We start from the raw sequence: 16,441 nt of genomic DNA on the forward strand, positions 1-16,441 counted from the left end.
GAATTACATTTTAGGCCATCCCCTAAACTACCATTTCACTCAGCGTGAATAAAATAATTTACAGCCTAGACTATAGCGACTTATTTCCTGACTTCGCATACCGATTTTCATCAAGATAGGACTACTAATAACAACAATATTTGAGAATTACATTTTAGGCCTTCCCCTAAACTACCATTTCACTCAGCGTGAGTAAAATGATTTATAGCCTAGATTGTAGAGGCTCATCCCCCGACTTCACATACCGATTTTCATTAGACCACTAATAACATAAATAGTTGAGAATTCAATATTAGGCCTTCCCCTAAACTACCATTTCACTCAGCGTGAGTAAAATGATTTATAGCCTAGATTGTAGAGGCTCATCCCCCGACTTCACATACCAATTTTCATTAAATTCTCTTCAACCGTTTTCTCGTGATGCGTGTACATACAGACAGACAGACAGACAGACAGAAACACAGACGGACAGACAGAAATTACGGAAAAGTAAAAAGTGCATTTTCTTGTTACTATGGACATGACCGATACAGAAATACCATTCTTTTCAAATTCTGAGCAATGTACAGACAAAACTCTTATTTTATATATATAGATTAGGAGTTTTTTTTTATCATATTCAAGATACATTAAAATATAGTGTCTTGTGATGAAACTTGGTGCTGTCCCTCGTAATGACATTTATTTAAGCACTCTACTGATTTTCCTTCATAGTCGATAAATAATTTGTCTTTCTTTATAGACATATTTATAACGATTCACGGATTCCAACGCTTAATAGACTTGCGGCGCCGCACGCAAAGTGAAATGTAGACCTATAAAGACCGGCGTACTGTCCCCTCCCGTCGCTCCGGCAAGCCACTCATCTTCTTATCCATATATTGTTATTATTATTAGTTTCTCCTATCAGACAAAAGTTACGGTCTCATTGGCACTTACGTGCCGAGTGGGTAAATTTCAACTGGATTAAGATAGGAAACTCTCTTCCATTCGTTTGCTGTGTTTGGAGCAAGATTGGAGCTCTCTAGTGCTATGTTACCGATTTCTTTCCATTTCGAATGTAGTTGGTTATTATACAAATGGGCACAAAATCGTTTTTGAAAATGGCAATACATACTTGTCCATTTACTAAAATTGCCCATTAGATGGGAGAAGAGCCCGAGCCCTGAATAAGGTGACAGACATCTCCTGCATGTTGGAGCCATGCAAACATCGATATTATTCTCGCGAGAGTACAACCATAATAACTAGAATCGTCACATCCAGACCCAGAGGTCTGAACGAAGTATCCATGTTATTGCCACAGGCTTCTTGTGCTTGATAATAATTTACTTGTGTGTTTATTCACGTAGTTTTTTGGTTCCACTTTAATAGAAACTTGTTATCGATGTTTAATATCTACATCGAGGATGCGGTGTAGCGTTCAAAGAATGCCATTTCTTAACCTATTGCTTGTTCCTGTTACTTTTTCTTTACTTATCATGAGTTCATTTGGGGCGTTATGAATGTCATGATCATTTAATTATAACTGGTGTCATGAGTTTGCACCTGGAACAGCTGTGTGCTGTTTGTTGACAAGACGGGTTCATGTGCACAGCTGATAGTGACGTAAAATCGCGAAAGGACATGCCTCTTTCCAAGACAGCTTTCATTGCAGTAATCTTTATTCTAATGTTTTCTGTATTTGTTGCTAACATAACCAATATTATTTCGGTGAATGTTGACACCACTAGTGAAGAACAACAGATTTTTCTGTCAAGAGCTTTGAAAGACAGAAATGGTGCCTCTGATACTGACGAGTTTATTATAGGCAATTCTTCTGAACACTTGATGTGGTTTTTACAGGTAACGTATTGACATTACATATTTACACTTTTTTTAAAAAATGTTCATTAGACACTCATTTTCATTTTGCAGAATTTATGTCGTAGATAGTTATTGATAATTATACTAACCTGTTCATATTTATCTTTCTAGATATCGGATATTCACGTCAGTATATTTCATGACCTCTCTCGAATAACTGAGCTGAAGGAGTTCTGCGACCTGACAATAAATGCCATCAAACCATCAGTGGTTCTAGCATCTGGTAAACTACCTATGATAGTCTTTTTATATCAGTGTTTCTTAAACTGCTTGCTTTGTGTGTTCAGAAGGCATTGAAGTATTGGTAATTAGGGATTCAGTATGCTTTTATCACAGTAGTATTGCTCAAGAGTTAAACAGTTTGTCTTTGCGTATTCATGGCTGTATAGTTTAACTGCTGAAGGATCTGGTTCTGGTATTTAAAAAATTAAAACACTTTCTTTTGGGTTCTAAAACCAAATGCTTAAAGTTGGTTTAAGTGCTCTTTGGATTTTCTGAATAGCATTACCTCACCATACCCCAAATCTCATTGCGCAAGGGCCCTGAAGGACTTTGGTCTACCGTGCGACCGCAGCTCAGCCTGAAGGCATGCTGATTACAGGGTGTCGTTTGGTTGGCATGATGAATCCTATGAATCCTCTCAGCTTCTATCTTGGGTTTGTAGAGCAGGGCTACTGTCTCCTGTCAGATAGTGCCTCAATTGTAATGACAAAGGCTTAGTGGACTTCCAATTAGTTCCAGATAAAAATCCCTGATTTGGCTGGGAATCGAAACTGGGGCCTCCAGGCAAGAGGCAGGCATACTAACCCTAAATTATGAGGTTAGCATATTATATCACACTTGTGAAAATACGGCACACATTGCTGCTTAAATACATGTTAAGATTTCTAATATTATTTTTACTTGCTGTTTGCTATCAGCATTTCATCAGCATTATCAGGTAATATTTTACTTGGCAAGTATCAACAGGTTATTGTTCATGTACTCTGCAGGAGTTGCCCCGGTAGTATAGTCTGCTTATCTTAAAGGAACTTAGGCCTGATGAAAGCAATTTATGCTCACCACTTGTAGACCATTCGCATGTACGATGTGCGAATGTTACTGAATTTGGTTCTAACAGATCTCTATGAGCTACATTGAGCAGGTTACGTTAATGAGTTCATTTATATCTACATTATATTTCAGAACATTTTTTTGTATAATGCCACAGTCAAGGTAGGGCTATAAATCTCTACATAATGCAGACTGTCAAACAAGACTCGACAACTGGGATACCTTTTCAAAAATGTTATATTTTATGGTCAGACACACCTCATCATTTCAACTGGTTATAATCTAACAGTGACTTTATAGGTGCTGTCATGTGTTTTAGATGGTCATACGCACCATACCCTCATCATTTTAATGTTACATTTAAGATTTTCCTTAGTAGGTGCATTTAAGTGTTGTATATAGATACACCTTATGTTTTACAAACGTCAAGCTGGACTATTTTCTCGTGTTTCATATCCTAACGATTGTGTTACCTTCTCTGTTTTGCTTTCATTGTTTTAACCTTTTACAATTTAACTTTTAACATTAATCCTTGAATTTGCTGTCATGTGTTTTATATTTTAACTAGTCATAGTTTAACATTTATCTTGTAGGTGCTATCATGTGTTATATATTGCTATTTGATAAGTTGTATCTTGCTCAATTGATTTGTTGGCTGATGATGACGCGCAGTGAGTGTCGAAACTAGTACCAATCTTCTTTAAATGTTATGTGATATATATTCACATCAATAAACATTCATGGTATTGAAAAGGTGGACCTTTAACATTTTCATTTTACTGTAATCCCAATTCAGTACGGAACAAAATGAAGTTTCTAACTTTCAATAACAATAATAACCATAGTATCTTTGCAGATGGTAATTCAGTAGAATATACACAAATAGAAACATGCTAATATCTATCCTGATACAGTCACCACATGTGTTCCATACCATTATCATGATGCTGTAGTATGATTAACAACCAATATTTGTAATTATTTTCACCCTAGGTGTGACTAGCGTAGTGGCATAGCTGCTGGCTTTATGCTTAGATGGCAAAAGTTTGAATTGCGGTTAACCCGGGGTTGGAATTTTCAACTGAAAAATCGCATGGCATGGAAAAGGGAATCCAGTCTTGAACCCTTGGCCTACAAGTAAGAAAAGGAAATGGTCTGATCAAGTTGGCTGCCCAGTTTGGGTCACATAGTTGTCAGCTTGAATTCGGGAAATGATAGGTTTGAACCCCACTGTTTCAGTGCTAACCATTTTCCATCCTTGTTTCTCCAAAAACCTTTGATGTGTGCTCTCACTCTCTCTTATCGCTCCCTCAATTCTGAGGATCGTGATCTCTGAGGAGATTGCTCAATTGTCTCCATCTCGTGCGGTCCTTGGCCAGACGTGCTGCACCAAAGAGGTTCAGTGTAGGTACATTCTTGATAATGTTTGACCATCGACTGGGAACTCATCCATGATCTCTCTTGCTAGGAACATTTCCAAGAACAATAAATTTTTCTGTGCTGTCATTCCCATGTCACATAGTGTGCCCAAAGAATTATAAAACTCTTTGTGTACATATTGATTGATAACCTGATTCTGGGGTTCAGCTGGTTTGTAATGGAATCATTGGGGCGAAGTGGGGTCCAAGGTATGCATAACATTCTTTGCCAGCACCACATTTCAAAAGAATACATTTTCTTCAGATCTGTAACACGAAGAGTCCACATCTTGGCTCCATAGAGAAAAACTGAAAATAAGTTGCTTGACAATAAACCATCTCTCAGTTTCAGTGGTAACTATAGTATGCGCACTTTTTAGTGATAGATTTTTGTACTCGTTGGAGAAGTAAGAAGGGTTCCGTTAATACTGCCAACTGAATGGAAATGAAATCTGAATTGGATCGATAATATGATCGATCAATATGAATTTTATAAACCTTTATTATTTTAAGCAAACAACTGTGTCACACACACAATATATAATACTATATAACATTTCCCGTTGCGAAACGTGTTCCTAGCATGAATTCTATAGTTTGGCTTTGCTGTGTAAACAACAACAGTACGAGTACTTAAAGTGTACGCCAGATGTCGCACAGCGATGATAAGCGATTCTTAGTTTGTGTTTCAAAGGTTGCCAATACGAATCTGGAAGATAACCGAAGTCGACCACTTCAGCACTAGGGTGTAAATCTATCACTAAAAAGTGCACAGATAGTAGATAGAGAAATCCTGCTGCCATAAATGAAAAAATTTGTCAATACAGTTTTGGCAGTAGCTGTTCTTCTCTTAATCTCAGGAGTACAGCTATCTCAATTGAAAATGACTGAACCAGGGTATAGCATATGTTAGTAATGTGCAAGTGCAACATTTAACCATTGCAGTCGACCTGGCCAACATTTTAACATTTAATGACACACCACCGGGCAAGTTGGCCGTACGGTTAGGGGCGCACAGCTGTAAGCTTGCATCCGGGAGATAGTGGGTTCGAGCCCCACTGTCGGCAGTCCTGAAGATAGTTTTCCGTGGTTTCCCATTTTCACACCAGGCAAATGCTGGGGCTGTACCTTAACTAAAGCCACAGCCACTTCCTTCCACTCCTAGATTTTTTGTATCCCATCATCGCCATAAGACCTACCTGTGTTCGTGCAACGTTAAGCCAATTGTAAAAAAAAAAAAAAAAAAAAGCAGCACCTGTGTGGATTTTTAAAATGTTTTTTACGTTTTAAATGTAATTCAATCACTGATGTTGGAATTTAAATTATGAAAGTCAACTTGGAATATTGAATGTTGTGTGCTGACATAGACTGTTGTTTTTAAAAACATTATAGTAATATCAAACCATCAGCACTGTTGGATAATGGCTTTATCATTTGATAATAATTATAAGTAAACCACTTGCAAGGAATAAAGAAAAATAAAGAACAAGAAAACAAAGTGGTGTGATAGCTGAGTGGCATAGTCAGTGGTTTCTCACCAAGGCAGCTGGGTTCAAATTGCAGCCAATGCATGTGGGAAATTTGAAATAAAAAGTCACTTCTCTGTGGTTTGAATTCTACATAAAACCAGAGGTCCTGTGTCTCGATCACTATATCAACAGTTGCATAAAACTACAAGCTGGTTTTTCTTATTTTAAGCTTTGTCTACGATAACTGTAACCCTGAAATTCTTTTTTTCATTTTGATCTCTCTCTGCTTTTCTCCTACCATTGTTCCCACCTGTTATTATCAGCAATAATTTTTACTACCTTCATTATGAATAAGATATTCTGAATATACAAAACGTTGATTCCTGCACTGCAAAGTCGAGCTCGAAAACAGAGTGATGTAAGGGTATTATCATCTGGAAAATCACTTCTTACAGAATATCGTTCATTGCAACTGGAAGCTCAATACATCAACTTTACTACACCTAGATCCAGTTTCACTTACTGTTGTATCGCAATCATCATCATCAGTTTTCCTTTTCCAGCTCCTGCTGGGACGGAATTTTAATGGTAGGTACCTTTTCATCTTTCTCTATCCAACCACCGTTGCTGCTCCTCATTTTGTGTTCCAATACAGGTTCCTTATTATTCTGTTTGTGGTTGTGTCCAACCACCTCACTCTTGGTCAACGTCTTTTCATCCTTTTAATCTTGGCCTCCATCATCTTCTAGTATCCTTCCCTCTTCCATCCTCTTAGCATGTTCAAACCATCTCAGTTTATTTTTCTCCATTCTGTTTGAAAGCATTCCCACTCCCATTTCCCACCTCACATCCATCTCTTACTCCATACTTTCATGTCTGCTTCTTGAAAATTTCATTTCACTGGCCTGAATTTTATTCTCCTATCTTTTTTGTCAGTGATCAGATCTTTTCTGCATGTATCAGTATTATACTCTTATGATAATATATTTTTTAAACAGTCATACTACTTTTTCTTTATGAGTGCTATGCAAGTACCTTACTGGGTTTCATCTGTTTATGAAATACAAAATGTATGATTTTGGTCTAGATTTATTGTTAGTTTAGCATTATTCTCATATTCTGACTTTCTGTTTTATAGACTCTAAACTCTTAACATGAATTTTCAGGAGATTTAACAGATGCAAAATCAGAAGATAATATGGGATCAAGGCAGTACCTGGAAGAGTGGAAATATTATAAAGATATTTTAGATGAATGCAACATTGCCGAGAAGACAGTATGGCTGGACATCAGAGGCAACCATGGTAAGTAAACCTGTTAATCTTTTAGTTTATCTCATAGGAAAACCTATCCATAGAAATGAAAAATTTTCTTCTTAGTGGAGATCATATTTCTTTCTCACTCCTGTGTAGCCAACCAGTGGGTGGAAGCGATAGAATGAATCCACAGTCTCTCAACTTAAGGACCCTCCTTGGATTGCAGTAGAGTGTACATTGCAATATCCCGTACCTGTCATAAGAGGCAATTACGAGGGGCTGACCACCAGAATTACTAACTTGGGAATGGGGATTGTCAATCACGGGGCTCCTAACTGAGGCAAGAATTGCTTTCACTTACTTCTTTCTTATGTGATCATCCTCGGTCACCTGTTGTTCTCTTCTAACCCTGACGGTATTAGGTTTGATAGGTCTAGGGAGATTTCTATATTCACACGTGCTGAACTGGATTACCGTCCCATCTAGTATTTATTTATTTCCAAAGAGTCTATATAGATTTCTCCTCCAATTTAGACCCTGTGATGTGAGTAATGAATAAATCAAATCTAATATAAAGTTATAAGTACTAAACAAACTGTAATACGGATAGTGGGCCCTCCACGCAGTGATAACTGCGCGCGTTGGGGCCGGGTGATTGCCAGATATTTGGCGTTTGCCAGGGAATCGTGAGGATACTCACGATGATGATAACATGAGATTGAAATAATAGGGATAATAGCTCCCTCCAGTAGTGATAACTGCTGGATGGAGCCTGGTAATTAACAAAAGAATAAGAATTGTTACGAATCCCGATTAGGTTACGTAACAAGGAGAGGAAAAGAAGAAGCAACCTTGTGTTGACCTACTTCTACACGTTCATCTGACCTCGTCAGTTTGTCTGGTAACAGCTTACCACTCCACATTGACGTTATCAAAACATTGCAAATCGCTGAGTGCAAATCAACTACTGTCCTACATATGCTGGCCTCTTTTCTGTTTACATTCCAGACCACCTATGCGACTACGTAATTACTTCTTGCTATCCCTGACCATCTATATTAATATACCTTTCACTTTTCTTAAACATAGTTTTTTGACTGCACATAAAAACTTATTCAAGTTTCCTTCACTGTTCCACTGATTCGCTCTCCACACAAATAATTTTTGTCCATCATTTTGCTAGCACAACTGTTGTTTCGAGCTTAGAAACAATGCCCTCAACTTCTCCGTTTCTTTACAAAAGCCTAATAAATGCATGTCATCAGTCTTTTTCCCACGTAGGATACACTGTGAGCTCTTTTTGCTCCTAGTCCATCCTTTGTTTCTGTACAAACCCATAAGCCACCAAAATAGACTTCCTTTCCTCCTTCTATCCCCAAATCTTATGTTTAACTTAGAGACTTGGAGTACCTTATAGAATAAACTGAACGAAGGTCTATCCCTACATTCTTCTAACCATTTTTGCATTTGTATATCCTTGATTCTCGCTATCATAGCCCTCTGGCTTCTACTATCTTTTCCCTTCCATATCTCTCGCCAAATATAGCCCATACCCAGATTCTCGACATAGATTTTAATTTTTTCCAACCAACTATCATCATGCATACCTTTCAATTCTTGTTTGAAAGCTTCCTGTAACACGCCACCTCCCCTCCTTGCTTGAGTCGCATCCAATAATTCACTACTCTTTTAACGCATTCCACCTCTAAATGCTCCCCACATATTATTAACGCCCCCACATTAGCTATACATTGCGGTAGTCTCATAACTATCTTACTAAATTTGTGTATGATTTGGTTCAAAATGTCCCTTTTTTTCTTCCAGTCCCCATAATTCTACCCCATATAGAGTTCTACTTAGTACTAATGTCTTTAACACTAATCTCAGTATCTTATAGATACTTTATCCCTGGGTATTTAGCCACTGCGAGAGCTGCAACCCCTTTCAATTTACCCCTCTTAATGTGATCATCCCATGCTGCTCTGCTATTTAGCAACACTCCTAGATATTCTAACCTCACAACTCCCTCAATTCTCTCCCCCTGTATCATCCATTTCATTCCATGTTTCGTCCTATATCACACCTGGAATCTCTAAATTGTGCACTGCCGGTACAGCCCAATTTGCTCCTCCGTGCCCATCCAGTTTATCATTTATAAATAATACAAATAATATTGGCAATAATTTGCATCCTTGTTTTAGACCAACCTTGCACTCTATCGGCCTGCTAATTAAATTTTCAAGGCCACGGCTACTTCCTTCCCATTTCTAGGCCTTTCCTGTCCCATCATCACCATAAGACCTATATGTGTCAGTGTGACAAAAACAAATAACAAAAAAAAAAAAAAGAAAAAAATCCTCTAATTTGACACTGCAATATACGTTCTGGTATAATGCCTCATTTGCTCGAATCATCTTTCTAGAAACTTCCAACCTCCCTAATTTTTCTGTTAACGCTCTTCTACTCACCATGTCAAAAGCTTTTTCGAAGTCAATAGCTGCTAGAAATATACTACCTCTTTATCTACCCATGTATTTATCTATTATCATCTTCACAGTCATGATGTTATCTACCGTTTGCCTCTCTTTCCTGAATCGTCCTTGGGATATGTATAATATAGCATTCTTAACCTATTTGCCAAGACTCCTGTTAGATCTTGCTCAGTGAGTCTAAGAGAGTTATCCCTTGGTAATTATTTGGGAGGGTTTTATTCCCTTTCTTTTTATACATTGGGCAGATTATTCCATATTCCCATTCTTTTGGTACTTTACCCCCATTAAAAATCCTGTCAAATATTTTACTATTCCCTCCCCTATCTGACTGTATTTACTTACTTATTTCCAAAATTCATTGCTAATAACATTTCTCCCCCTTCCACCCCACCCCCCTCCCCACAGTTCTCCTCCTCAGTTCACCTATCACCCCCTGCCCTCTTTGATCATCTACTTAAACAAACACCGTGATGGCGGCAGTGAGGAAGTGCGTGTGAGAGAGCTCCGTAAATCACCTAGCTAATCAGCAAGTTAAACTACAATTTATGTGTACCAGATCAAGTTACATTACTAAATAACACTCATTGTTTAGATACATTCATTCACAATGTCTCTAAAGTCTTTGAACAAGCGGATTTCTTCATTCGAAGAAAGGCTAAATGACAACCAAGCTCGCTTGCCAACAGCAGTGCTACCAACCCTGGCGATGTTTCCCTAGATGCACTTGCCCTTGAGTTCCAGTCTTTCAGAGCAGCTGTCACCAAGGAGCTCAAGGAGGTGAAGTCCGAACTTACTGAAATGCATAACCAGATCTACAAACAGGACGACCTAATCGACGAAACAGAGCAGTACAGCACAAGAAACTGCCTATTACTCCACGGGGTGGCAGAAGCTCCGAACGAGGACGTCTAGGATAAGGTGTTCGGTGTTGTGAAATCCCACCTAGGGATAGACTTGACATTGGACAATTTAGATCGCTGTCACAGGATTGGGAAACCAAGGAGAACAGCTGAGGTGGTGACACGAGGGAAAAGGCCCATCATTATAAAGTTCACGCGATATCACAAACATGACCGTATCTGGTGTGCAAAGAAATCACTGAAGGGATCAGGTATGCTGATAACAGAATCGCTAACAGCAACAAGAAAGGACATACTAAACGCCGCGCGTGACCACTTCAGTCAGAAATCTGTATGGACTAAGGATGGACGAATCATCATTCTAAGCTTTGATGGGAAAAAATTACAAGTGACCACATGAGCTGACCTTAACAATATTATTCAAGCAGCTAGTGGGTGAAAGAGTGTAGTGAAGTAACGACAATGTGGATTAGTTTAAGTTTGTATTATAGTGTATTATTATTGAGTGTGAATGTGATTGAGTGCATGAAAAGTCGGCGCGATATCAGAGGAGATATGGAGGTAAAAAGCATGTATTCTTCTTTGTTTTCTGCTTTGTGTGCTGTGTTATGTTGTAGACGTATCTGTCCCTTATGTCAACGACCCACATTCCTCGCCTCTCCTCCTAACTCAACCCTCACCCCTCCCATACCCTGAGGCAACGGGATCCATTCTGAGGCGACAACTGATGAATCACCCAAGAGCTCTCTCCTGTTGCCACCTAAATTCACTATCCATTGCAGCTCACCTGAAAGAACTACAAACTATTTTCGAAAATAATAATGTGAATTGTATTGGCATATCAGAAAGCTGGTTACATGGAGATTTGCCATCTTGTGCTGTAAATCTCGACGGATACTCGCTCTTACAACATGACCGCACTGACAGATGTGGTGGTGTAGAAACCTTTTACTACAAGAATGATTTAAAATGCAAGATTATCTGGACCTTAGACCCAAGCCTTCCCCTGTGACCTGAGTTTGTTGAACTCGACTGCAATAAGAAAATATTAATAGGAATTGTATATAAGCCACCTAATATTAGACAAATGGAGGACTTTGAAGCAGCTTTAACAGATCTTATCTCGGTCTACGAAGATGTCATAGTCATGGGCGACTTTAAGACTGACTTGTTAAAAACAAACCAGTGAATCGGATAAGTTTTGTCATATATTCTATGCTCTGAACATGGAAATCCTACCACTTAACGCTACGAACCACGTCTACTACCCTGACCACTCGACTCGCACATTAATTGACCTTATAATTGCATATCAACTCCAGAAAGTCATTAAGTACTTATGTTACTCTATCCGTGGACCGAAGTATAAAGCATGCTACGTTATTTTAAGAGACATAAAACATATGAATTTACATGATATACGTAATCTTCATGACATTGACTCGAAAGTTAACAGCCAAAACATGCTCCGGAGAGGCAGGTAAGATTTACCCCCCCCCCCCTTTCCTTGGCTGACAACTGAGATAAGATCTGCTATGGCCAGCTGTGACCGTTGGTACAGACAATTCAGACGAACGCGTGACAAAGATGACTTTGAGCAATACAGGAAACTGAGAAACAAAGTTAAACAGCTAATTAGAAACAGCAAATGCCACTACTTTCAACAGTTAGCGGGAAATAATAATTTAAACCGAACATGGAAGAAGCTACGATCTTTAGGCATAGGCAAAGCCGTAGAGCACATTTCCACCATATCTCTAGGTACGTTCAATTATTACTTTTCTCAGCCTAAAGTCAAACCAGTTCCATTACCGGCTAATCCCACAAACTCAGCATGCCGTTCCGAGCGCGACCAGTTCTCTTTCCACACCGTTAGCGCATTTCGTAGATAGGTATGCGCTACATAACCTGAACACCGAACTGTTAAGTGCTCTGTTAGTGCAGAGGAAGCACACGATATCAAATGGAATAGCATGTCACCAGTGTACGTTTACCAAACAGCAACTACAAGCTGCTAAGGGCAGCAACTACAGTACTCTACAAAAGAAATGATCCTTCAACCTACCTCAGATATGTACTGCAGATCACCTGTTACTTTAGCGGGTAAGAATTATACACTCTTTATATGCCAGTCTTTGAATATCTGGTTGAATTGTATGTTGTTCATTAATTTTTAAATGATATGTACGTTAGTAAGATCTCGAAAAAGAATTCTACGGCCGCCACGCCGTCACACCCCTCCTCCACCCCCCCCGGTGCCCGAACGGCTTCATTACAAATTGCCTTTCTTGAAAGTTGGCATCTCTTCTCATATCCACAAGACATAGATGTAGCCATTGACAGTAAATTTTGACTTACGACGACTGAATGACTATGCCTAAAATAACAGCTTGTTAATAAATCCTAACAAAACTCAGACTTTAGGCCTATATTTGGTACCAAAAGAAACCTTAACTTGTTAAAAAGTAGACATGTACCCCCAATTATTTTAAATAATTCTGTCGTGCCCTATTGTACGTCAGTAAGAAACTTAGGTGTTATAATGACTTAGACACTAAATTGAACTGAACAAGTGACAAATACATGCCGTAAAGTGCAGAAATCTCTTTTTCCTCTTAAACGCTACTCTACCATATTTCCAAAACATCTTAAAATACAATTGGTAAAATCCCTAATCTTACCAGTTCTAGACTACTGCAACACTGTACTTACGGACATAACTCAAGACAGTAACAAGATGCTCGAACGGAGTTTAAAACACCTGTATTCAATTTATATTTAAGCTTCTTGATTTATGAGTTTCATTTCTGTATTGATAAATTACACATGTACAGATAAGGAAGGATTTCCACCCTATCAATACTGTTTATTGTAAGAATTGGCTTACAGTGCTGGTTTCGAACCTAATTGGTCATCATCAGCTGAACATAAATAAGGAGGATGCTGTAAGGAAACACCATATCTGATTGTGTCCAAATTGGGCATGTTGAGTATGAGTTAGTTATGTGTTATGATTTGACTTTCAGGTACATGGGTATAAAGCTATCTTCTTCAGGACTAGAAATTTGACTGTAAAATCTATCCTATGCTTAAATCTAAGTTATATACACAAATACAATAAACACATTAAAATACACAGAACATATTAAAATACATTAAAATAATGAGTATAAAACTTTTCGTGGACTTGATAGTGCATGTCTAGAGTATAATCTTCGTTCCCGTCTAAATTTAGAGTCCATAGTTGTACGGTACATAATCTGGTGCTTGCGATCATCAGTAATATTGTAGGTCTCTTAAGAAGTCTTATCGTTTACTTAAATGATGTCTTCACATGTATGTATGATAAACTGCTTTTGTTGTTAACAAAATCTGATTATATAGACAGACGTAAATATGTGCAGCTGTGAGTGGAGTCTTATTCCTTGAGTTTGGAAGCAGATGGTCTTGGTCATTCGTGTATTTTTCTTCATGTTAGGCTATTGTGGTGGCTCCTTCCTCGTCTACGTATGTGTGCTGGTCTTATAGTTGTCTGTGAAAGATAACTAAAGTGTAAGTAGATAGTTATAAGCTGAAAGAATGCCTGTATGTGTGTGCTGATGTGAGTGTGTACCTACTGTTGTTGTCATGGTTGGGTTGCAAACGATCTGAGAGCTTGTCATGTACTGCTTTGCGTACGTCTTGGGCTTGTGACCGCTGCTGCAAGGGGAGTGAACGGAGGGGTAGGGAGAGTTGCTGTTGTGGGGGTAAGGGTAGAGCTGGACGTGTCGTTCGACGGTTCTATGGTATGTGCTATGTTCTGTTTATTGATTATTTTGAGGTAGTCATTTTTTAGGGTGGGGATGGCTTTATTGAAAATAATATTAGTTTTTTCTGTGATTTTATTTATATTGTAATTGGGATTGGCGTACTGATCTAAAGATATATAAAACTCTTCTGTTATATTGAGCAAGGGGCCCCTGGGATTCATATTTAATATTTTCATGTCATTTGCGATGTTCGTGAAACTGTGTTTATAGTCGTCGATGTGCTGGCCTATTGCAGAAAAATGGCTATATTTCACAGCGTTTATGTGTTCATTATATCGGATTGTAAAGCTTCTACCGGTGCGTCCAATATAGCTGGTCATTACCGACGATCGCAAGTACTAGATTATGTACCGCACAACTATGGACTCTAAAGACAGGAATGAAGATATACTCTAGACACGCACTATCAAGTCTATGAAAAGTTTTATACTCATTATTTTAATGTATTTTAATATGTTCTCTGTATTTTAATGTGTTTGTTGTATTTGTGTATATAACTTATATTTAAGCATAAGATAGATTTTACAGTCAAATTTCTAGTCCTGAAGAAGATAGCTTTATACCCATGTACCTGAAAGTCAAATCATAACACATAACTCAACATGCCCAATTTGGACACAATCAGATACGGTGTTTCCTTACGGCATCCTCCTTTAGTCAGCGTAATGGCAATTATTGTATAATACATATGCAAAGGTATTTATGTTCAGCTGATGATGACCAATTAGGATCCAAACTGGTACTGTAAGCTAATTCTTACAATAAACAGTATTGATAGGGTGGAAATCCTTTCTTATCTGTACATTACATTTAAGCTGCGATATGATTTTCACATTTAACCTTATTATAGGGAGTTGTCATGGCTTCGTGTTCATGAGCGTCGCAGTCTACACATGTTGTCTCTTCTGCATGGAGTTCTAAACTCAGGTGTACCAAATTATCTCTCATCAAACTTTAATTACCTCTTTTCCTATCATAACCACGATACACGATCTGGCTCCTGTTTAACAATATCTCTCAATCACTCCAGGACTTACAACCGCTTCTTTGTAGTCGCTGCCGCTAGGCTGTGCAATACCCTCCCTGCACCATTAGGGATTTACGTTCCCATAGGAGATTTAAGATGGATTGCTTAAATCACTTGCTGAATACCTCTAGCTGACTTGTTCGATTTGTGTAGTGTGAATGAGTGCATGAATGAGCTTATTTTCATAAAAATTAGAAATATATTTGCTAGTTATAGGGTTTTACTGTGTTTCCTTCTTTTATTATTACTAGTGTTAGTTTTAAAATTATTATCATGTTCATTTATATTGTCATGTTGTACATTCTATAATTATTTCTTTTATTACTATTGTTGTAACCAAGGTTGAAGTTTACAAAACACAACTTTTATTGCTTCACTTTATGATATTTACACAAATAACTGAAATTTATTTTGAAGCAAAAAGGAATATTGAATCTTGAGAAAAGTCTGTCTTTATACAATATGTACAGGTTTGCAGTCTTTATATACACTTCTATCTTGAAAAGATAGTCTTTGTGAATTGACACGTTGATAGTCGAGAACTATCTGGCACACTAACATAAATGTTCATGAGAGTCCTTGTTTGTTGAAGTGCCTGAATTCCTAAAAAGCAAGTTCAATTGATTGAAGAAATTCCACCTAGCGAAACTAAGGGAGCTTGCATAAATTAGGTAATGAAAATGGCTTGTAAAAGAATTACGGAACATAGGCAGCGGAAACAGGTAAGGGAACGGTGACCAGAGGTGAAACCTCGTACTGCCAGAAATTCAGTCCACCTGGTCGAAGCACATTTTCAAGAGGAGTAGCCTCCGTGCTCGACGTAGGGTGTATTCTGGAGCTGGACACCGGGGCGAGTGGGCAAGTGAGCAGGCCGGGAGCTCCTATTTATAGTACACTCGATGGTCAGGCACGCGCACTGAGGGCTGCGCGTCGAAGCTAGCAGAATGATACACAGGCGCGCGTGCAGCTGGCAGGCGGAGCGAGACGGGAGCGCCGGACATACGACACCCTCCCCTCCTAAATGCGCCGGTACGGCGTGAAACGGCGGCGGCGCTGGCGGCGACTGCGATGCTGGTGCGGAGCTGCTGATATCTCTGTTGTATTGTCCGGAGCTGGAACTGGGCGGAGTGGCGCTGTCTCGTCCTGAAAGGAACCCATTGTTATTAAATGATCTAAGGCTCGTTCAGCAAT

General features: G+C 38.6%; 1 protein-coding gene across 2 annotated transcripts in view; it reads left to right on the plus strand.

Annotated features, from left to right (window-relative positions):
* The first annotated feature begins 1,457 nt into the window (after positions 1-1,457).
* The window catches only part of LOC136880933 (transmembrane protein 62), a 120,290-nt gene continuing 105,306 nt past the window's right edge, over positions 1,458-16,441 (plus strand). For both annotated transcript variants that reach the window (XM_067153463.2, XM_067153464.2), the window contains exons 1-3: positions 1,458-1,845; positions 1,978-2,089; positions 6,973-7,110. In XM_067153463.2, the coding sequence (XP_067009564.1) occupies positions 1,588-1,845; positions 1,978-2,089; positions 6,973-7,110 (508 nt within the window). In that variant the 5' untranslated portion in view covers positions 1,458-1,587. The remainder of the gene's footprint in view (positions 1,846-1,977; positions 2,090-6,972; positions 7,111-16,441) is intronic.

Source organism: Anabrus simplex, chromosome 9 (assembly GCF_040414725.1).
Source record: "Anabrus simplex isolate iqAnaSimp1 chromosome 9, ASM4041472v1, whole genome shotgun sequence".
In the NCBI taxonomy this organism is placed as follows: Eukaryota; Metazoa; Arthropoda; class Insecta; order Orthoptera; family Tettigoniidae; genus Anabrus; species Anabrus simplex.